General features: G+C 38.3%; 1 protein-coding gene across 1 annotated transcript in view; it reads right to left on the minus strand.

Annotated features, from left to right (window-relative positions):
* Positions 1 to 4577: 4577 nt before the first annotated feature.
* Positions 4578 to 24097, minus strand: part of LOC103142688 (neuron navigator 2-like) — a 74089-nt gene continuing 54569 nt past the window's right edge. The window contains exons 8-12 of the mRNA XM_016674672.1: positions 14000 to 15137; positions 12905 to 13014; positions 12725 to 12833; positions 11947 to 12360; positions 4578 to 4734 (exon numbers count right to left, since the gene is read on the minus strand). Coding sequence (XP_016530158.1) covers positions 4578 to 4734; positions 11947 to 12360; positions 12725 to 12833; positions 12905 to 13014; positions 14000 to 15137 — 1928 coding nt within the window. The remainder of the gene's footprint in view (positions 4735 to 11946; positions 12361 to 12724; positions 12834 to 12904; positions 13015 to 13999; positions 15138 to 24097) is intronic.

A 24097-nucleotide genomic window follows, 5' to 3' on the forward strand; every position in this document is an offset into this window, starting at 1 on the left:
AATTATTAGTGGAATAATAAATCAGGAGTCTCTCCATGCAGTGTGAAGGACTTAAGAGATTACTTGTTGAGAGATTTAGTGGGAAACGTTCTGTTTATTTGCTTAGTGAGTCTGAAAAGGCAAAGAAAGGCAAAGATCTCCACAAAAGCATGAAGTTTACAATGAAAAGGTAACGACGGCGGCAGAAGGGATCAGGCTTTAACGAGCACTGATGAAGGAGTCTGTTAGTGGATTAGGCTGAGTTTACTTTACGATGCATCACATGATGCCTAAAAAAGAAGAAAACACTGCACAGACCAACAAAAACTAATCCTGCAGCAGGCTGTAGTCACTAAGTCACTTTGGCTTTTTCTGGATCACAAATTCATTTGTCATAATCAATGCGGCGGATTTTCGGTATAGGGGAATTTTTTCAATGGATATAAGATGCTTTAGTGCAAATATTTAAACTAAAAAAAATCTAAATACATTGTTTTCTTTCTCCTTCCCATGAACTGCCCCTCCCTGGAAGCTGCAGCCTTTCTCAAATAAAACGTCTCACACGAAAGCTCTTAACCCGACACTTCTCTTGTTTACTTTCCTTTGACTTTTAAACAAATGAACATTTTATTTCCTTGTGTGCAACAGACAAATGATGCTCAACAGCTGCATTTCCATTACAAATGTGTAAAAACGTAGTGAATATCCGGCTAGAATGTAGAAAAAACACAACTTCACAATTGTGATGTTTCCATTAAGTAAGAAAAGTGATAAAAATCACATGTAAATAAGTTTGTTCACACAATAAATCATTAAAAAATACATCACACCATCATCCTCCTGCCACTTCCTGTCATCTTCTTTGTCGTTTCTGTCAGTAGTAACATCCTGTTGTTGATCACATGACTCGTGTGATGCAAAAAAACATTTTCTATCAAAAAATTATATATATACTTTTTAAATTGCCGTGTTTCCATTAAGCAAATTTATATTCATAATTCCAATTTGCAAATTGTAAACGCAGCTATTAGTTAAAACAGAAACAAGAAAAGAAAAAGATGGGGGTGGGTCCTTTGTGCTCCCTCAGCAGCTTCAGACAACAAAGACCTCTTCTTCTTTGTCTTCTTTAACAAAGAGGATTCAAACCAGAGGACAGACCATAATAGATTGCTTCCTCTTTTCTCAGCCACAGAGATTAATGACAGGATTAGAAAGCTCTCTTACACATCAGCACACAGTTTCTATTCTTTATTGTCTGCTTGTACGTTAACAGTCTGCTCTTTCATGACTCAGCTTTGCTTCCACTTACCACTTCAGGTACATTTGATATGTTAGTCATTTTGCACAGCTGCTGAGCAACACGTCATGTTTCTCCCCCGTCTGCTCATTAGTCCAGGTCTGGTTTATCGGAAAACGTTTTGCATGACGGCTTTAAAGGTTTTCTTAAAGGTGAACCTCAGCCCTTTGAAGCCTGTGACCTCAGAGTTCAGGGGTCACGGCGTTTTTGCCCCAGCGCCACGTGAGCCCCCGACACCTCCCGCCTTCAGCTTCTCCTGAACACTTTGCTGCATCGCAATCCAGAGAGTACAGAAAAAAAAAACGCACAGGTCACATAAATCCACAGCAGATTGCACAGATGTCTGGACGTGTGAAGCTTATAAATTAGAGATTATAGTCCAGAACCTGAACACTGCTCAGCGCCATTCCTCCACCTGCATCATTAACTCGCTTTTCATAAATTTAATCAGCCTCATCTTTTACTAGATGAAACCAGTCACCCTTCTTAACCCCCAGCTCCAAGACTTTCCATCCCGTGTGCCAATGCATTTTATGCAATGGTTCCCCAAATTACGAAGGAGGATTAGGGCCACTGTAAAAATAAAAACCTCTGACTTTAAATTTATGAGATTAAAGTCAGAATTCTGAGGAGAAAAGTCAGACTTTCAAAGAAAAAAGCTACAATTCTGAGATTAAAGTCACAGTTATGATTATAAAGTCAGAATTTTGAGAGTAAAACCAGAATTCTGAGGAAAGGGTTGGATTTCATGTTTTCCAGTGGCCTTAATCCTCTTCCATACCAAACCTCCCGATTAATCCCATTAATTTTAAAGCGGTGAGATTAACCAGACATTCCTGCAGAGATGAGGGGAGACCCACCTCTCCTTTTTCCTCTCTTTTCTCTCAAAAAGGAATTCAGCCACAACATGATCATGATGGAAAAATGTGAATCTTCTGAAGAGAAGCCACATCTGCAGTGTTGGTTGATCATAAATCTCCCAGAGAAACATGAAATAAAATATAAAAAGTCCCCCAACTTTTATCATTTAGCTACTTTTTTATCCTCTACTTATCGCACTCTTTAATCTAAACAAGCAAGGAAGAAAAACCAAGAGATGAGAGGAGAGATGCATGAAAAGAGGGGAGGAAACGGGAGATGAAAGACAAAGGGAGGACAGGCTGGCTTACAGAGAGAGAGAGCAAAACACCAAATCCCACCACGAAGTTTTGGGCTACTTTCTAGTGGGCCACTGTAGATGAGAGTAAATATTTCTAGAAAATCTAAAAATTTCTGAGTTTTTCTTGCAAATTTATGACTTTTTGAGTTAAAAGAATTTTCCGTTTTTTCAAGAAAATTTCTGATGTTATTATAAAACTTTCTGAATTTTTTTGATGGTATTGAATTCAGGTTATAGATGCATAAAAATGTTTGCAATAAATTTTAAACTAATCTAATCGTAAACAGAAATTAATAATTTTTTTTCCCCCTTCCTGTTAGGAGCTGGCGATAGCTGGATAAAAAATGCCCAAACCAGTCACTCTGCCTCTGTTTTCACCCACAGCAGGCCTTTGTCTCGCTTAATTTACCCCATATTCATTTAGAGCCGTCTCCATCCATTCTGCTGTCCATCTCCGCATCATTTTATTCCCTCCCCCATCGTCTGTCTTTCTTTCAACCCCCTCATCTTTCTGCAGCTACATGGTGGGGCGCAGCTCAGCCTTTATTCGCTTCTGTCTGACAAGCGGCCAAATCCTTCCAACTGTCTGACAGGACAAAGGCGGCAGCAAAATCACAAACAAAAATGTCACAGATCGAGAAAAACTGTCCTTCTTCTCTTTGGGTGACATCCAACACAAACGACTAACATCTCAAACCATGAATACATCCTCAAAGTGAGACATGAAATTCAGATCCGGAAACATATTTTTATACTAAATGATCTTATTGAGAAGTTTTTCTGCCTCGGGTTCTGAAACTGGGTCAAATTAACCAAGTGCTGCCTCACATTTTGTGTTTCAATGTTTGACATTTTTCTTTCTCCACGTGTCAACATACAAGTTTCATAACATATATAAATATCACCTATATCTACACTTTCAGAACAAATATTTACTGATTTTAAAGTAGATAGATAAACTACAGGTGAACCAATAAATCGACCCTGAGTTCCTTCACTTGGGAAATCAGAATCTGTCAACATTCCGCTAATGGCGAAAAAACACAACTTCGCAATCGCAGTGTTTCCATTGAACAAGAGATGCAATCAAAATCAGACGTGAATAAGTTTCTTCATGCAATAAGTCACTAAAGACCATGATGGCATCATTCTCCAACTACTTCCTGTCATCTTCTTTGTCTTCTTTGTCATTTCCTTCAGTAGTAACATCCAGTTGTTAATCAACTCAAGTTATGTGAAATAAGCGTTTTCATTTCGGTTTTGCAAAATAAACCAATTTCAATACAGTCAAAAAAGAATCACCTTTTCCGAGTGGCAAAACCATCAGATTATCTGAAACTGATTTGTTTCCATTAAGTACATTTATTTTTGAAATTGTGCTATTATAATGTCAATTGAATCGCAGCTGTTGTTGCTACACTTGGCAACTTTTCAGACAAAAACAAAATGGGAATCGGCCAGAATCAGACAATTCATAAAAAAATGTGATCGGTGCGCCGCTAATATAAACACTGAAAATCCAACACGCACGAGAGATGTCACTATTTTTACAATCCACAAATCCAAATTTGGAATAATTAATATCAAGTGGATCCTGTGAGATGGATTAATAATAATAAACCGAGAAAGAAAATGGAAGAGGATATTTTATCCAAGAATAAAATATCATCAGCAAACAGCATGAGTTTGTTTTAAAACTCCACTTTTAATTGTTGCTCAACCAGATTTAACAGCAACATTTAAGTTAAAAAATCATAGAACATATATAAGTAAAAGAATAAAACTAAAAAGTAGAGGACATTCAAATACGCACTGCAAAATCACAAAATTTTAGCAGGTATTTTTTTTCATCTAGTTTCTAATGCAAAAATCTCAGTACACTTGAAATAACTAACTTAGAAATAACTTTTTACCAAACTATAGCAGCTTGTTTAAAGTAAATACTTCCTTTAATATTAATTAAAAAGTCCTAGTTACACTGGTAGATTATTTCACCTGCAGCATGGAAAAAAATTATTTTTGAACTAGTCATTTTTAAGCTCCTAGATCTGCTGAAAAGTCACTTGTAAGTTAGTTTTGTCTTATTCCTAGTATCCTGAGATATTTGCAGTAGAAACTAGACTAAAAAACTTTTGTGTTTTTTCAGAGCGAGAGGAGAAACGTGAAGTCCACCCACCTGTCGGCGTCTCCCTGTCCTGACGACGCGTTCCGATGGAGCGTCTCTCGAACTGCAGCCATGCTGTCAGGCAGTCGGTTCAGGCGGCGAGTGTAGAGACCCAAACCTCCATCGGTCATGTAGCTGCAAAAAAAAAAGAAACATTTTAGGCACCAGCATGCAGAAAATGTGCAGTACAACACTTTCAAATCCAACACACTGTGTCCGGTCTTTCTGATAAATTATCTTTATTTAGTTCAGGAGGCGGAGCTCAGAGTGGTTTTCTGGTTGGAGCAAAGCGTCCATCAACCAGAAAAACCCCCAAAAACACTGAAAACAGCTAATTAAATGGCACAGATTTCCCTTATGTGGCGAACAAAAGTGGTGTTTAAAAAGAAGAGGCACAAACATTGTACTCAAAAACTTTACTCAAGTAAGAGTAAAAAAGTATTTGGTAAAAGTAACAATAGTACAGAGTATCTGATCAAATCAGTCAATCATTTAATATTTAAAAATTATATCATCAGACAGGACATAATATAAAGGTAAGTGGAATATTTGGTATTTTATGGACAAAAATGACAATAATTCGTATTAGTAACAAAAAACAACAACAGAATCATTAAAAACATGTTTCCAAATCAGTTTCTTTCAATATAAATTTATAAAACTTTACCAGAAACTGCAGGTGTATGTTTGTGTCTGGTGAATTTCTGGTTAAAACATGTTTCTTTTTCATTCAGCGGGTAGAAAATCCAGAAATTTTACTCAAGTAAGACTAGAAATACTTCATGATAAAGTTACTAAAGTGTAAAGTAAAAATAGTCCAAAAAGCACATCTTAAATGTAATTAGTTACTAGCCAACTCTGTTGAAAAGAAGAGGCAGCACAATAGACAAAAGATGAGTCTGTTCTTTATTTCACCAGAACATAAATTCATTACAAAAACCAGTTCCTGCCTGTCAAATGCTGATGAATGGAAGAACTAAAGATAGGATCTGATATAAACATACTGACTACTTATCTACAAAAAGGAGGCAAAGCAGTGATTAAGTTCATTTCGTAACAGAAAAAACTTGATTTATATGCTGGGAGACTGAAAAGTGGTTCCAAGATGCTGAAACTTTCCCAACGGATAATAAAAAACTGAAACTAAATATGAACCAAAGATCACTGGTGGATATAAAAACTGGCTGATTTAGTTCAGGCCAACAGATGGTGGATGCTGAAAATGTAACGCATTATTAATATAAACTCAGATTAAAACGGGTAACCAGGAACTTCCAACAGAAAGAGAACTGATTTCATGATATACAAACATCGTTGGGGTTTCACCAACTAGAATTTATCAATTACAAATTAGAAAAAAGACAGCCAAACATATTTATAAAAGTGATTTGTTTGCGCTTGTTTCAAGTCATAAATTCCCTAATTATTATTATTTCCAGTGCTATAACTGAAATAATCTGCCAAGGAAATTAGCAAATTTGTGTTTTATCCGTGCATCTTTGTTTTACTCGTGAACCACTTTGTGATTTTTATCGATGAAAGGTGCTATACAAATAAAAAGTACTTATTTCATAGTAAGAAACCTGCAAAAAGTACAAATAATCCATTACAGGATATCATAAGTAAATAATCTGCCTTTTGTAGTCATAATAAACACAAAGTTTTGATCATAAGAGACTAAAATAATGTATGCAACTTTGTTTTAAATTAAAAAACAAGTGCGGTTAAAGCAGGACTTTGTCCAGACACAGGATCCAGTCCACAGGGGGTCGACATCAATCATCACACTGCAAAGTCACCTTGGAGATGACCGGCCAGAGACAAACACAAGCTCAAACATTTCTCTGTCACACTAATATCTAACCCCGCTCCTATCCACCTGTCTCAGTAGAAACCTGTCCAAACAAGACATTTTATTGTTTACAGGCGATCTGTTATGTAAAAAAAATCACATTCTCCATGTATTTGTACTTCCATTTGGGTTTCTATTGCTTCTAAAAACAAACCAAGCTCTTAATAAAACACACACAGCCATTTCTTGGCAATAAGTTCATCTTTTGGTGTCTTTTTGGTGTATGGAAAATCAGCAGTTTCAAAAACCTCCAGAATGTTGAGTCAGTTGCTAGGTAATGACAGGCGTCATTACTTAGTAACACAAGCTGAGCTCCAGCTTGTGGTCAGTTGGTTTTACAGCTGTATGTGCTGTACAATGGCTGCTGGAAAAGACAAGTTTTTTGTTGCTGACTTACCATTCATTATTGTTGGTTGTTCAGGAGGCTCTACCAATGCTTTTCAAAATGCATGATTGATTGTATAATTGCACATCTTTTTGCAGATATTGTCACGTGTGAGTGTAAATGTTGAGTTGGGGAGCGTGGCCAGCAGCAGATTATTTGGGTTTAAAGCATCAGAATTTCCTAAAACCAACTAAAATCTCAATGTCTTAGAATAATTTTGTGCAAACAATGTAATTAACATTTTTTTGTCATCCATAAATCTATCTTATCCTCTCTAGTTAAAATAATAGCTCACCTTTAAAACCACCACTTTACCAGCTCACCTTTATGAAACTCCTCCAGTTTGATACAAACAAAATCATGTTACAAACCTACCTGTCTGCCTCAAACATGTCAGCCAAAAGCAAAATCAAACACGTCCAGGTGCTTCTAGCCGAATAAAATCTCGAACGAAATGAGTCCGTTCAACCGTCAGGTCTGCGGCAAACACAGATAAACAACACCAGCAGGTGAAGGCGAGTTTCATCACGGTGAAATGAAGCCGGTCAACTTGTGTGTGAGCTCAGCGTTGATATGAGGCGGCTCTCCTCCGCTCCACATGCTGATTTTCCTCCCCTGATAGGAGGTTGGGTCTGGCAGAGGAAAAGGGAGGGAGGAGGAGGATGGGTCAGACAGTTTAGACCCGAAGCGTTAGAGAGTGAAGCGCTGGGTCTCTGTTCATCTCTGAGGGACAGAGAACCAAAAACTGAGGGGCTGTGGGCTGAAGAAAACCACTGCACTGCAAAAACACAAGGATTTTTGATCCAATTCAAGTGAAATCTCTTAGTACGCTTGATTAAAGATTAAAATAAATTACAAGTAACTTTCAGAAAGATACATGAGCTTGTTTAGAGTCAATAATTACTTGTTCAACTGGCAAAATATAAAACATGGGAAATGTCTTGTTATAAGATTAATCTGTCTTTAATCAATATAAGATCCTATATCTCACTGAAAAGTTACTTGCAATTTAGTTTTATCTTATTTCAAGTGTTCTAAGATATTTGCTCAAGAAACTAGACTAAAATACTCGGTAAGATTTCATGGTTTGAGGTGTGAGCAATCAGTACAGTTTACAAACAAAATATTCTGGGTTTAAAAAAATAACTAAGTAACTTTTCAGGAATATATCGGAGCTTATTTCAAATAATATTGATGAAAAATTCCTAATTCCACTGAAAGCTTATTTCAATTATAACAAGACATTTTCTTATATTACAAATAAAATTATTTGCCAGCAGAACTTGCATTTCTAAATCAATATTAAGACATTTTTGACTCTAAACGAGCCCCTACACCTTCCTGAAAATTTACTTGTATGTTAGTTTTGTCTTATTTCTTATATACTAAGATATTTTCACTAGACACTAGAGCAAACATACCTGGTAAGATTTTGTGTTTTTACAGTGCAGCTTTAAAAACGTCTCCTGAATTTGGCGAAATCTCTGGGAAAAGTTTATTTCAACGGTTGCCGTTTCATTTTACCTGTGTCACATTTCCTCTGAATAACCCAGTGACCTCCTTGTACAGTATAATCCCAGTTAATCTTTTAATGAATGGCTCTCCAGTGTTGGAAAGAGCAGCAATTCATTTCACCACGGGGTTGATTTTCAAGGTGGGCTGAACTCCCTACAGATTTTACAACAGCTGGGAGTTTCCTGCCCTGTTTTAAATAAAAAGTTCTGCCATGATGGCAGGAGTGCAAAAACATAAAATCTTAGCAAGTATTTTTGTCTAGTTTCTAGTACAAATGTTTTAGTACACTTTAAATAACTTTTCATTAAGATATAGGAGTTTGTTTTAAGTAAATAATTCTTTAATATTGATTAAAAATACTGGTCCCATTGGCAGATGTTTCCCATTTTAGTCAATTACAGTCTCTTTTCAAGTATCCTAAGATATTTGTGCTTAAAACTAGACATAGTACTTGGTAAGGTTTTGTATTTTGCAGTGTTTTTTGTGCATTTATGTGCCACACACTGGAAAAACATAATCTTACCAAGTGTTTTAGGTCTAGTTTGTAGCATATTTGAAATAAGACAAAAAAAACTTATAAGTTTTTAGTACGATATAAGATCTTGTTTTAAATCAATAATCATTTAATATTGATGAAAAAGTTCTAGTTTCACTGGCAGATTATTTCACTTAAAACATGGGAACAATGTCACATGTGAAATAATCTGGAACATTTTCATCAAAATTAAAGGATTATTGACTTAAGCTATAATATCTTGCTAAATATTTGTAAGTTTCTTATTTCAAGAGTATTAAGAACAAGAAGCTAGAAGAAACACTTGGTGGTATTTTGTGTTTTTGCAGTGCAGTCAAGCAACCAGCTCCTCCTCTGTGGGTAAACGTCCCAGCTCCGGTGTGGAAGAACCAGTTATGTCTGCGCTGGATGCCGACGCGCTCGCGATCGAGGGAACCGCAAAATGTCCCGAGGACGAAGAGGAAAGTGGGAGGTCATCATCAGTCTGAGTCTGTTTTAAATGGTTAACCCACAGGGTGACTCCACCCACACACACACGCTCACACGTGCACACACGCACGCACGCACACACACACACACACACACACAACAACCAAGAGCCTCATATAGTCTCTGTTTAAATAAAAGCTGATTTCCCAGTCATCCATCACTTCTTCCTAAAGCTTCATAAAAATGCCATGGCTCTCACCTACAGACATCAACTAACATGGATGAAACGTCAACAGAAAGTCATTTGTCAAACAGTCCAGACATCAACAAGAGCCGGATCATAACAACAGAGGATTTGTGGATTTTCTTTGCTTTATGATGGTGTCAAGTGTAAGAAAAATGAGAAATGGTTTCAAAACAGAAGAAAAATTAGAAACACGACTTCAAAGGGACTTGAAAGTAGAAAAATGGAAATTTTGCAAACATCTAAGGATCATCTAATCACTGCATTGGAAAAACACAAAATCTGAAGTATATACGGTTTAGTTTCCATTGCAAATATTTAGTACACTCGAAAAAAGGCAAAACTAACTTACAAGTAACTTTCCAGGACATAGGAGTCAATAATCCCTTAAATCTGATTAAAAAGTTCCACTGGCAGATTATTTCACTTATAACATGGAAAAAAATGTTTCGGTAAAACCAAAATTATAAGGTTTTGTGTTTTTGCAGTGCAGACAGTAATCTTGTATTTCTGCTTCAGTTTTTTGTGTTTTCACTGCAAAAACACTAAATCTTTCCAAGTTAGGTCGGGTTTGTAGTCAAAATATCTTGATATACCAGAAATAAGAAAAATGCTTGTTTCAAGTAAATAATTTCTTAATATTGATAAAAAGTAATAATTCCACTGGTAGGTTTTTTTCACTACAGTCAGACATTTTTCCCTTGATTTAAGTGAAATGATCTGCCTGTGTAAGTAGCACTTTTTAATCAATATTAAGGAATTATTATAGAAACAAGATCATTTATCTTCCTGAAAAGTTACTTGTAAGTTAGTTTTGTTTAATTTACTAAGATATTGGCTCTACAAACTAAACCAAAAATACTTGGTCACATTTTGCATTTTTGCAGTAAAGAATAGAGCATGAAAACATCCTCCAACAATCCAGGAATTATTTTGTGATAAATAATATTTAGTTTGGAGCAAAAACTGTGTTGTGAACCAACACAGATCAAAACATTGAAATGTTCGCTCTAACATCTCAAAATTAATCAACAAACTTTAATAAAAACAACAGAGGAAACCTCAAAGTCCTAATTAAAGAGGGACTGATCACAATCAGTAACAATTTGGCTCAAAAGATTGTATCTAATCAGTCAGTTTAAGTCTAAAAAAAGAAAGTTTACTGTAAATATTGATGCATCAATATTCACCAGGAAATGTGAATCAGATATAAAACTGAAACATTAGCTTCCTAACACTAAGCTTGGATTCTGGGTTTAAGAAACGTGCCTCTGCTTTGGGCTCCTCTTGGAAATCAGTTCAAACTCATGCAGATGTTTTCCAAACTTTATCTGAATCTTTCAGTCTGAGGCCAACTTGGCGCCTTTTACAGCTTCATCTGATAACAATGATGACAGCAGAGCTTTGGATCAGTGTAACAGCCAAAATATGCAAAGAGCATGTTATAACATAGACAGTGGCTTTGTGAACAAAACATAAACAATGGATCTGAAGATCAGCATTAATGCATCTGATGATACATGTGGCATGTTGGCTTTGAATTGTTGCAGATAAATGTTGTTATAAAAGCTACACACAATCTGGCAAAGTACTTTTGGTCTATTTTTTTAGTGCAAAATATCTTATGACACTTAAAATAAAATAAAAAACTAACTTACAAGTAACTTTTTAACTAAATACCTGTTTTAATCAATATGTCCTTAATATGTATTTTTAAAAGTATTAATTCCACTGGCAGATTACTTCACAAAATGTTTTATTTTTCTGTATGGGTAGTTCAGTCATTAAGGAACACTACTGCCCTCTTCTGGTTTGTTATAAAACTGTATAAGAACCATTAAAAGTTCAACATTTGAACTTGTATAATAAATATATATTAAATTATCCATCATAACCTTTAAAAGTGACCTGTTAAATTCCCTGAAAACGTTAGGACAGGTTTATGGTCAAAACATTTTCATTTGCATAAAGTTATTCTTAGATGATGACATTTCAGTCTGATCAGTTCTGCCTTTTCTCAGCTCCTTTCAGATTTAGCTGTCACTATAAATCCATGTGAAAATGGACCCAAACAGAGCAGTTATACAACCTTTGAAAAGCAGAAGCGGAGCCTCCTGGACAACCAACAAGAATGCAGCAAGTGGTTTCTGGTTCTTGTCTACTCCAGCAGCCATTATACAGTGGTAAAACTAGCTGACCAAACATGTTGGAGCTCAGTTTGTGTTGCTAGGTAACGGGCTGGGCTTTCAGGGTTGCTAGGTAACGGACAGTGCCTGCTGATTTGTAACATTACATTCTGTTTTGTTATTTGAAGGCTGTTTTTAAAAGTAGTAGAAACCCAAATGGAAGTACAAAAACACTAAAAGTAAAAAGTAAAGTAAAACAATCTGCTGCATCCACCCACTTACCCACTGGTGACATCATCAGTGCGCACGACGTTCTTGCTCAGCACGTCTCCGTCGCTCATGTAGCCGGTGACCTCCATGGCGGGGCCGTCCAGCTCCATTTCGTCTCCGGCTCTGTCCCCCAGCTCCACGCTGCACAGAGCGCCGCCCCTGCCGGCCAGCTGCCTCCGCAGGTGCCCCGGGTACAGGTAGCGCCCACCTCGCCCGCCGTAGCCGTTCCCAACAGAAGGGGCGTCGCCCGCCTGCAGACGAGGGCTGGACTGCCCCAGTCGCCATGGTGACAGCGACGAGCGGGCGGAGGTAAGGCTGAGGATGCTTCGACCGCTCCCGCCGCCGCTGCTGTTGTTGCCGGATGATCCGCCGCCACCACTGCTGATGTCTGTCGTAACGCTGCCGTCAAAGGTGGTTTCCAGAGTACTAAGAAAAAAAATTAAATTTAAACAACAAACAATCAAACTCCTCTAGAGAGTACTCCTCTAGATCATTTTATTAGCAGAACCGCAACGAAAAATAGGGGTTAGACTGAAACTAGGGATGAATAAAATGGCTGAAAAACGTGTCAGATATCGGTATCGGTATGGGAAGTGAATCGGTGCATCCGGAGTATAATCACCAACATTTTTGTCTTAAAAACTCATGAAAATAACAAGAAGTTTTTTGAAAAAGATCATTAAAGTGAAATTTAGTTGATACTTTCTCATCTTAACATAGAAGTAAGTGCAGTCAGTTGTGGTTTAGTAATTAATCATAATTAAATAAGCATTTTTTATTATTGTTTTACCTGTGAGTGACCTGAGTTCCCCGCAGACTGGACATGGTCTCTTCTAAATTTTGCCGAAGGTCTGCAATGTTTTTGACGGTGCGCAGCCGTCTGGCCTCTGGGTCTTCACCTGAACAAAACATTGTTTTAAAGAAGTGAGATTTGAAATGTAAACTGTGGACGGAAGCAGACAGTTCCTACCTGAAAGGTCTTCGATGGAGGTCTGGCTGGTCTTTGTGCAGGAAACGTCTCCACCTCTTCCCACTGAGCCGCTCTCAGAGTTCACCGTTCCCTCGCCATCTGTTTGTGTTCTGCCGGAAAACAAATTGTGTGAGTGATTAAAGTGAGGAAATCATTGATTGTGAATTATGGCGCACTTAGGGGGAACCTAATATTCAGAAAATTGTCACGAAGAAGGGATAAACCTGATTAGACCTTAAATCTGCTGTGTTTCAAGTCTTGTGACTGCGGTGAGAAGCGAATGGCTGCTAAGCCTCAGACTTCAGTAACGTTTTGTCTTTGAAGGATAAATCAATAGAGCGCTGCGGCTGGACAGCGTGACGTTTGAATGCCTCGCTCATACGCTGCCTTTGCTCTTTGGCCGACTCCAGACTTTGTCCTTGTTGACTAACGAACCCTCAGCTGAGCAGTTAGAGTCACTGAGGAGAAATAACACTTGAATTTTAACTACTAATTATCCACAAAAAATGTTTTAGCAACAAAATAACACATTTGCTTGGTTTATTTTCAGTAAAACTTTTCTCCGTCTTTGTGAGATTATGGTTTATGGAAGCCAAAGTTGACATAATGCAAAGAGTAATTATACATTTGACAAGCAAACAAAAGAAAATGAGCTTTCTGTGTTACACAATGTTTTCTAATTGTGTTCAAACTGTAATTCTGTCAAGCTACAAAAAAAGAACCAATATGTTTTACTGGATTTCAATGTATTTCAATGAGATTCCAAAAAGTCTGAGAATAAAGTCAGGATTATAAAACTCTGAATTCTGAGAAAAAGAGACAAAATTTTGAGAAATAAGCAGAATTTTCATAATCCAGAATTCCAAGATTAAAAATCTGAATTTTGAGCTCAAAAGTCTGAATTCTGAGATTAAAACCATAATTCTAAGATTAAAAGTCAAAATTATGAGAAAAAAATAGAATTTTGAGATTAAAAGTCCAAATTCTGAGATTAAAGTCAGAACTCTTACAACAATCCTTACAGCTGCTCCTCCAAAACCAAACCTTTCTGCTGTTTGCTAATATTCAAGCTAGCAGGGTAATCCGGCCTCCTACCTGTACATGAAAGGTGCGACAGTAGCCGTGTTGGGGTGGCTGTGCAGTTGCTGCGTCTGAGGTAGCTGCACGCTGACAGTGTTGCTGGCCGTGCTCTGCGTAGTGCCTAAACCCGCCACCGGGGCGGCGCCGGGCTTCCCTTCAGTGGAGGCCAAGCTGGAGGTAGAGCTGGAGTGCCTGCTGTCCCTGTCTCTGTCCAGAGGGCCGCGGTGCATGGCGAGCCCGCCTCCGCCCAGCCGCATGCTCCGAGGCCTCTCCGCCGCCTCCTTTGCTGAAGAAGCTTTGCCCCCAGCTCCCGGGGCTTTGCCTCCTGGCTTTGGTATTCCGCTTTGTGCTGGGGTGGAACTCTCCTTTTTGGATACTTTTCCCCCCTTGGGAATGAAACTAGCAATTTTGGACGTCTTTTTGTTGGACGCCTCCACATCCGGAGGAGCGGGCGCCGCTTCCTCCTTAAGCTCCTCCCCCCTCAGCTCCGCCCTGTCAGGGCCGCGTTTGCCCAGCTCCTTCCCTTTCTCTTTCTCCTTCCCTTTCTCCTTGTCCGGGCCTTTCACTGAACCCTTCTTGGCAGTCAAAGCTCTGCTGAAAGTGCGTTGGGCAATGCCCTTCAGAGCAATTTTGGGGCTGCTGGCGGTTGTCGAAGCCGTCGTCCCATTCATCCCTGGTCGAAGGTTGCCATCTTCTTCCTCCAAAGGGTCAGTGTTGGAGCCGGTTTCCAATCTCTCCACAGGCGTCCGGACTGGGGCGGCGCCATCCGGTTGGGGTACTGCCGCTTTAGATCCTGATTTGCTGTTGAACAGCTTAAGTTTCTCAAGCATCGACTTCTGGGTGGCGGCTTTGGGAGGAGCTTCAACCTTGGTCGATGCGTCCTTCTCTGGCTTGTTGGACTGCATTGCGGATGCCGGGCTGCTGGTGGACGATGGCGGTTGGGCGTTGGTGTGCCTGGCGCTCGTTGACTTGCTCCTCCAGGGTTTGCTGCTGCTGTTGGGTTGGGGAATGGCGGTAGACAGGGAGGCAGAGGATGTAGGAACCAGGTGGGACGTAGCAGATAGGGCGCTGGTGGAGGAGCCGACGGTCACTGCAGACGACGGAGCATGCTCAGTCATCACAGACAGCTGTGAGGTCATGCCCTCCAAGGAATCTGCACCAAAGGACAGACATTTTACCAAACAATGAAGTCAAGTTTATTTGTGTAGCACATTTTCAGCAACAAGGCAGTTCAAAGTGCTATCATACAGTCATCAAATATCGAACAATGAATAAACATTACATTTAGTCAAAAATCAGAATCATCAAGCAAACACTCATCTAATCAAAGGCAACTCTTTTATTCTAGATTTAAAGGTACTCCATGTTTCAGCAGTTTTGCAGTTTTCCAGAAGTTTGCTCAGATTTGTGGTGCATAAAAGTTGAATGCTGCTTCTCCATGTTCTGGGGATGCAGACCCGAACCCGAACCAGAACCAGAACCAGAACCAGAACCAAAAGACCTGAGAGGCCTGGAAGGTTGATCCAACAACAGCAGATCTTTAAAACCACAGTAATATATTTTTTATTACATATTTTTTTCATTGTCACCAAGCTGACAGTTAATTTGTGGAAAAAATCGAGCTCTTCTGCCTCCTTCTTCCAGAAACAACCAATCAGAGCCCAGAGGCGGGTCTTAGCGCTGTCAATCACTATGTAGCTAGCATAGCATGTTGTGAATGCTGAGGCTCGTTAGCATAGCCATTAATGACGGCAGATAAACGGTTTTCCTGTAACACATTTAACAGTGTGTATATGAGGTTGATTGACAGCACTAAGACCCGCCCCCTGTCTCTGATTGGTTGTTTTCACAGTTTATCTGTCTAATGTTTTATTATCACAACATAGTAATAGTTTTAACAAATATTTTAAAAAACATAATTTGCTAAGACAAATGTCATATTATTGCCTGTTTCATTAAAGTATTAGTTGTTTAATTTATTATTGTGCAGATAAAAGAGAAAGTAATCACAATAACATTATGTTTCCACTTTTAATTGGAGAAAAAAGCTAATTTTGGCTCCTGAGGACCTTCAACTTGGAGAGTTTGAACCTTGGTACAAAAAGTTTAGACACCCGTGTGCTAAGGGATAAACCTGCTATGAGTTTGCTGTAAAAAACCCTCAGCAATAACAATAAGGGAGTCCATCATAAACTGTTTAGAAGAGCAGTGAGGAGCAGACTGGAGTGCTTTCAAGCCTCGCCAAGTCAGCCACATCAAGAAGCGGTGCTGCTGCACTTATAAGGCCTGCTTTTGGTCAGAGTTCTTCTGCTCTGCAAAAAAAAAAAAAAAAAACAGCAAGATACATGGACTCAACCTCGCCTAAAAACAGAAATAATATCTCGCAACACCTCACTTTAGTTCCTGTCTGCGTAAATCAAACACAGATCTTCCTGCTAAAAGCTGTAGCCTGTCAGAAAGTAAAACTATACTGAGGGTTTCTGAGGTGGTCAACATGCAGATTGCAGCTCCAACCGGCAACATTTGAATATTCAAACACCAACTGCCAGAGAGAGAGCGGGAGAGCGAGGGCCTGAGCTGGGCGGCGAAGACCCCCACCTTAGTTTGCATGAGACAACACAGACAAGATCCTCAGGCCAAGTCTCTCCTGCAGCCGTTTTCTCTAGTTTACATGATTTATTTGTTTGGTTATCTGATTACAACTGGAAACTAGAGATGCTTTGAATAAACTGTTTGTATTGTGCATAAGCCAAGATATAAAAACGAACCCCTGATTAAAAAGTCACAGTTTTGGTGACAGAAAAGAGGAAAACATGATTGCAATTTTCAGGCAAAACCTACAATATCCTGCAAAAATACAAAATCTTACCAGGTATTTTTGGTCTAGTTTCTAGTGCAAATATTTTCGTAAACTTTAAATAAAACAAAACTAACTGACAAGTAACTGTTCAGCAAGATATAGGAGCTTGAATTGAGTCAATAATTTCTTAAAATTGATGAAAAAGTAAATAATCTTCTGGTGGAACTGGTCATTTATAATCAACATTAAGGAATTGGTGACTTAAAAGAAACTCCTACATCTTGCTGAAAAGCTATATGACTTATTTTTGTCATATTGTGTAAGATATGTGTGCCAAGATATTTGCAATAGAAACCAAAAGTAGTTGGTAGGATTTTGTGTTTTTGCAGTGCAGAGCCACATTCTTGTATTTTAAGAGGTTTCCTCATCACATCTCCTTGTTTCAGTAACAATTCATAGGATACTGCTGCACAGGCCTAGTGAGAAATGTCATTTATTATCAGAAATAACTGGACAGGTATTGAAATAAAAGGCATAGTGAAACTCCAGAAGTTTCTGAATTACATCTCAATTAATATAAAGTATCAGTCCAATGAATGAATGTTTTATTCACAGCAGCATTTATTCATAGTGGTAAACAACAACACTTTCATACTGTATGCACATTTTCATGAGGATCTCCCCTTTTATTCATGTTGCCAGTTCTTTCATGTCCTAATTGGAAATCGGCACTCACAAAGCAGCCTTCACTTTCTCCTCCTCTTCAGCGTTTAATGTGAGCAGCATGAAACAAAGCAGCCATTAGGAAGTAATTAGGGACCAATTAGATGCGCTAGTAGTTAGCTATTAACAAAGTGGGTCAGGTTTCTAATAGCTGGCTTCCTATTGGTGCTAGCTGAATAAGATGGGAACCACATCCAGCAGAGTGGGGGGAGCAAGGGGCCATGCGGTTCAGGTTTGGGGTGAATGAGGCTTTGATGTGGGCCAGCAGGAAGGTCCGGGCTCCCACAGAACTGGGTCAGTTTGGATTTTGGGTCAGAAAGGAACAGAGAGAGATGCGATGGGCATTGGGAGGCTTTTGACTTGGAGCCAGCGGGTCGCCGACAAGACCGGACCGTAAGGGACGAGGACTGACATGCTCCAGTTAGGCTGCCAAGTCGGGAAAAGAGAGATATGTTTTCCAGAGTTATGAGTGAAAAGTAACAGAAAATTGATTAACTTGGGATTCTGATCAGATCTGCTTCATTCAACAGGTTAGGGCAGGTCTACGGGCGAAACAAGACATGCTCACTACACTTTTTCCACAAAACCGTCCTATTTGGAGCTGTTGCAGGGCATCTTGTCACTTTAAATCCAAATAAGCTGCTGCTAGGCATGCAGTCCAAATGCAATGCTTACACTCCCATGATGGTGCAGTTATACAACCATACATCTTGGAAAAACAGAAATGGAGTCTCCTGCGCAACCAACAAGAACACAGCAGGTGGTTTCTGAACGATGAGTCAACAACAGAAACACTTGTCTTTTCCAGCAGCCATTTAACAGCCATAAAACCAGACGACCAAATGTGCTGGAACTCTGCTGGGGTTGCTAGGTAACCGGCCAGGCTTCCGGGGTTGCTAGGTAACGGGCAGAGCCTGCTGATTTGTGACATTACATTCAGGAGGTATTTTGAAACGCCTCCTTTTCAGACACTAAAAAGCATTAACTTACTGCCAAAATCTATGTGAGTGTTTTTAAGCGTTTGGACCGTTCTTAGGAGCAGCAGAAACCAAAATGGCAGCACAAAAACTTAATAAAATAATTTGCACAATACACCTCTTTTCGCTTTAAAAATAAGTGGAGCAAATGTTTCATATGTTTTAAAATTTTAAATGACTAACACTTTAGCCTGTTCTGATTGATCCCAGTCCTGCTTTGGCACAGTTAGCTGAAGAATACTGAATGAAAGAATGGGATTGTCTCTGCAAAACAGCTTCAGATCCAGAACCAGTACTACTGAATACCCAGAATGCTTTAAAATCAAAACATTAAGGTCAAAGGTTATCCACTTAATCTTTTTCATATCTTTTTCATGTTTTAGTTATTTTTAATGTTAAATTAGTCACTGACTTTTTTATGTAGTACTCCATTTTTTTAATACATTTTTATTTGAATGGTGTCACTATAAATAAATCACTTTATGCTAAAAAACAAATGACTGACACCAATGACCATAAAATTAGATTTTCTACTTCAATGTTTTTTTTTTGTTTTCCATTTCCTGCAAAAAAGCCAGTAAGGAAGCACTTTCCTTCCAAAATAAACAAATTATTCCTCATGTGGTTTAGCTAACGGGTCACTAACTAAGCGACCCCGTGCAGCCTGAGGCTGAATCCTGAAATTGCGCTGGTCACATTTGTTCATTTTGCTGATTTAGGGACATGCTGGAAGAATTTAAGTGTTTGACTTAACTGCTTAATTGCTGTGGTCATTAGAGATTAAAATGAAAAGCAGACCACCCTTCCTCGACCCCCTATACGTCTGAACATCCTCTAAGTCTGGGTCCTCTCCCTTCTGCATGAGGATAATATAAAAGCCTCTCCAGGATTCACACAGAATCGATTCTAAAGTTCTTTTCACGGCTCGTCACACTCATGCGTCTGTGAATATGCATGTGTTCAAGCCTGTCTGCACCAGAGGAAAAGAGGTTGCAATTTCACACAGTGTCAGCACTCGAACCGTCTGTGCATACATGTCTGAGCACGCCTGCCAGGTTAAGCAGAAACGGTTGGAGCTGTGTACATCTGCAGGGCCAGAAACTGAGGCGAATGCAGGCTGGAGCGCTGACGGAAAACAGGCAGTAAAAAGAAAAGTGACATCCGCTGATGACTCGGATCAAACATCTGACACAGTCATGACTGTACCAGTCACAAGATATTACTGTCCGACTTGGGAACAAATCGCTTGGACATACAGGAAGTAGGGCTGGCCAATAGATCAATAACAACATATATCGCACTAGACATGTGATCAATATTAACAGATAATTACATTTTTAATATATGGAATATTCACAGAACCACATGGCATTCTGGGGGATGTAGGCAGAGGAAAAACATTAGCCGTTAGCTAGCTAAGTTAGGTAGCTGACATCAACTAACTCTTTGGATTCCTAGCAACAACCTGTTGAGTAACTTGCGCTGCTAAGATATCTGCACTAGAAAATAGCAAAAAAGACTTGGTAAAATTGTGTTTTTACAGTGTAGTGCTTATCACTTTTATTATCACAATAAAACCACAAAATGTTGTAATAAAACTTTAAGGGCATATCTCCCACCCATGCTTAGCATCCATTTCCCATTGACTTGACATGTTGCCCTTTGATGGAGTAGCACTTATTATGATATAGAAAATCATAATTAAAAAATAATCACTGAGTATAGTTTATCCAGAATAAAACATGGTTAGGCATTATTTTTATTTACAGACTCATTCACTGATGCTTCTCTTTCGCCCTGCAGGTGTTTTTGCTTCCATATCAGATTTCAGTCGGCTCCTCTCGCTCCTCACACATTGTGCTCCAAAAAGCAAAGGGGACAGGAAGCTTTTGTGATTTTTTTCTTTTATACTTTTTAAAGTTTCTCCATATGAATACACTCAAACAGTGACGCCACAGCTCATCAAGGAGCTAGTCACTCAGTAAAGGGAGCAGACGTACAAACTCCTCACAGAAACACACAGGTGCACCCTGCACTGCAAAAAAACAAAATCTTCTGTCTAGTTTTTAGTCCAAATATCTTGGTACATTTCATGTAACCTTTCAGTTTTGTTTTAAGTAAATAATTTATTTATACTGATTAAAAGTCCTGGTTTCATTGGAAGATTACGTCACTTATAATCAGACATTTCCTGAAACAAGTAGATGTATTCAGGGAACAAAAATGCATTTTTACTGTTTTAAAAAGAAGCAATAACTGCATAAATGTGCACAGCTTTCAGCTAAAACTTTATTTAAGACAACATGAAATATAGTTCTGACATCCTAAAACAGTGTAGCTGATATCCCTCATTTGTATTGATTGGTTTAAGCCAGAGTTGCCCAACATGTTACAAAGGATGTATTTGTACAAAAGGCATCAGTCAGGAGAAGGCTAAAAAGAATCCACAGCATTATAAATACTTCATGGTAATGTGAAAATAGCCCTCAGTTATTGTAAAAACTACAAGGAATTGCAACAGCTTTAAGAAATAATGATTAATAATGATTTATTTAATATGTAAACAATACACTGCAAAAACTAAAAATCTTACCAAGTATTTTTGGTCTAGATTCTACTGTGAATATCTTCATACCCTTGAAATAAGACAAAACTAACTTGCAAGTACATTTTTACCAAGATATAGGAATTTGTTTAAAGTAAATAATTAATTTAATATTGTTTAAAAAGTCCTAGTTCCACTGGAAGATTATTTCAATATTTTGATCTGAGTTAGTTATTACTTTTCAGTGAGAAAATGAGCTTTTTTAAAAGTAAATAATTCCCTAATATCGATGAAAACGTTGTAATACCACAGGAATTATTATTTCACTTGTTAGAAATAAATCAATTTAAGGAAATATGTACTGAAAACGAGTTCCTATATCATGCTAAAAAGTTACTTATTCGATAGTTTTAACTTAGAAAGTAGACCAGAAACAGTTGGTAGGGTTTTGTGTTTTTGCAGTGCGCTCTCTCTGCTCAGTGTAAATTAACAAACACCCAGATTCTGTCAGCTCCTATTAAACAGAGAGCAGAGCAGGACGCCTGTTAGCATGACTTCATTCTGGTGTCACAGCCGCTGACACAGAACAGCTCCGGCCCGAACATCTGAACCTGCAGCAGCAACGTTTCAAACATGCATGCAAAATTACAAGTTAGGAAAAAATCTATAAAAACCAACAATTAGAGATTGGTTGCTACCTCAAAAGGGGGGGAAAAAAGAAACTAATCTAAACTCTATAAACCTGTTAAAGTAACCATTTCTGGAGAGGATTTAGAAGTGGAAGCTGACAAACCTGGCTGGTGCTGCTGACATCAAGCAGGAAAGGAAAGTAGAGAAGAAAGAAGATGGACAGCAGAGGAGAGGAGAGGCTCAAAGTGGCGTTCAGGGAGGAGGAGTGCGGTCCGCAGACAGGACAGGGGCGGAGTTTGGGAACAGGACTGCTGCGGTCATTTTTAACTCTGCACAGCCATCACATCTGTAACTTTATCGCACTTCGTCATGTTACGAGCAAAGGCTTTAATTTGTTAGGCTAACATAAAGAAGCATGTAATTACCAACTGGAAGGAGAGAGAGGCACGGCTTTCAACCTTTACAAATAAAAAGTATGGAGTTTATCTTTAGCAACCTAAAATGAAACTACACAATATGTAATAGTGTCATAAAATCCGCAAACACATTTTGCAATTCTTTATCCCAGAATATGTAATAGCATTATTATGTTTTCAACCGATTATCACAACATGCACAGGTACACTGCAAAAACATAAAATCTAACCAAGTATTTTTGGTTTAGTTTCCAGTCCAAATATCTTGATAGATTTGAAATAAGACAAAACTAACTTACAAATAACTTCCATCAAGATATAGGAGCTTGTTTCAAGTCAACAATTCCTTAGTATTGATTAAAAAGTTTTATTGACAGATTATTTGACTTGTAAACTGTAAAAAAATGTGTTATAAATGAATGTATCTACTAAACGAAGCTTTTCCATTAATATTAAGGAATTATTTACTTAAAAAAAAGCTCCTATGACTCAAGCTCCTGAGTTATTTTTTCTTATTGCAAGAAATATCTGAACTAGAAATTTGACCAAAATACTTGGTAAGATTTTGTGTTTTTGCAGTGCAGAAACATTTTCAATGAAGTAATTTTCTTTTCATACAATTTTCTTTTTCCAAGTAATTACAATATACTCAGATTTCTTAAGTTAACTCAAGCTATGCTTACTAAAACTGCATAAGTTGATGTTACTCACTCAGTTAATTCAATGAAAACTGGAAACATTTGAGGCAATGAGTTTGTACATATTTTCTGTTATGACTTTTTTGAGCTTTGTATCAATTTTATGTCCTCATCAAAAGCATACTTGGAGTGTTGCCTTGATTCTTTAAGATGTTTAAGAAATCTTTTAATCTCCATGGAAACCATTCAGATGTGAAAAACGCCTCAAAGTACGGCTCTCCCTCAGTCAGCTCCTTCAGACTAGCCAGCAGCAATTAGCAAACACCTGGTGGAATTGAGCATTTCATTTTATAAGATACTTCTCAGTGAAATTCTGGTAAAAACACTGTTAAAGGGTTAATAGAGGAGCCATGTTGTGATGATTTCCTGAAGGCGGAGCTTCAGAAACTGCAGGAGCTTCTTAAAGAGACAGACGCATTTTCCAAATTACAAAGTCAAATTTCTTTTAAGTCATATTTGATATATAAAGCATTTTTATAATAATTGCAGTTAACGTTACTTGATTGTGCTATGAAACAGCTCTATGTGCCTGAAAAATGCATAATACTGCCATTTTAAGTAAGAAGAACTAACTAGGTTTTACAGTGCACGCGCTTCCTTTGAATGCTTATAAAAACGCCTCCCTTCTTGGAGTATGTTGGACATTTTTTCATTTATTTCCACTCTGTTCTTCCTGAGAGTCTGAGCAGCAGACAGTTTGCAAGTAATTGAGATCATCTGCTTCATTCATGCTTCACCCATCAGCTGACTGGTAACATCCCAGTCCGCCTGCATGCAGCCAACACCATTAACTGCTGCTTTTACGCACAGAAGCCACCTTTATGCAGCATAATGGGAAACCTTAAAACAGGTTCACTTTACTCAGTGTGAACAAAGGGACTCTTTCTTTCTGGGTCTAAACTAAGACAGACTTATTTAACAGCAAATAATCAATTAAAGCTGCAGTATGTAACTTTTATAAAGATGTTCAAGATGTTTTTTTATATATTTGTTAAAACTGGCACCATGTTGTTATATGAGGCAGATAATCTGTGAAAAGATCAATCCCTGAGCTGATGATGACATGCAGCACTCCCGACCAAAAACAACCAATCACAGGCAGGGGGGCGGGTCTTAGCGCTGTCAATCAAGCTCAAGGTAATTTTATTTTTAAAGCACATTTTCAGCAGCATGGCAGTTCAAAGTTCTTTACTGAATTAGAAGGAGAGACAAACAAAACAACAAACCAAAAGAAAGACAGAGTAAAAGTATAAAACTACATATTGGTTCCCCATGTTTAATAATAATGATAATAAAAATACTTAGTCCATAGTATAGAAACTAG

Source organism: Poecilia formosa, unplaced genomic scaffold, assembly GCF_000485575.1.
Source record: "Poecilia formosa unplaced genomic scaffold, Poecilia_formosa-5.1.2 Scaffold99, whole genome shotgun sequence".
Classification (NCBI taxonomy): domain Eukaryota; kingdom Metazoa; phylum Chordata; class Actinopteri; order Cyprinodontiformes; family Poeciliidae; genus Poecilia; species Poecilia formosa.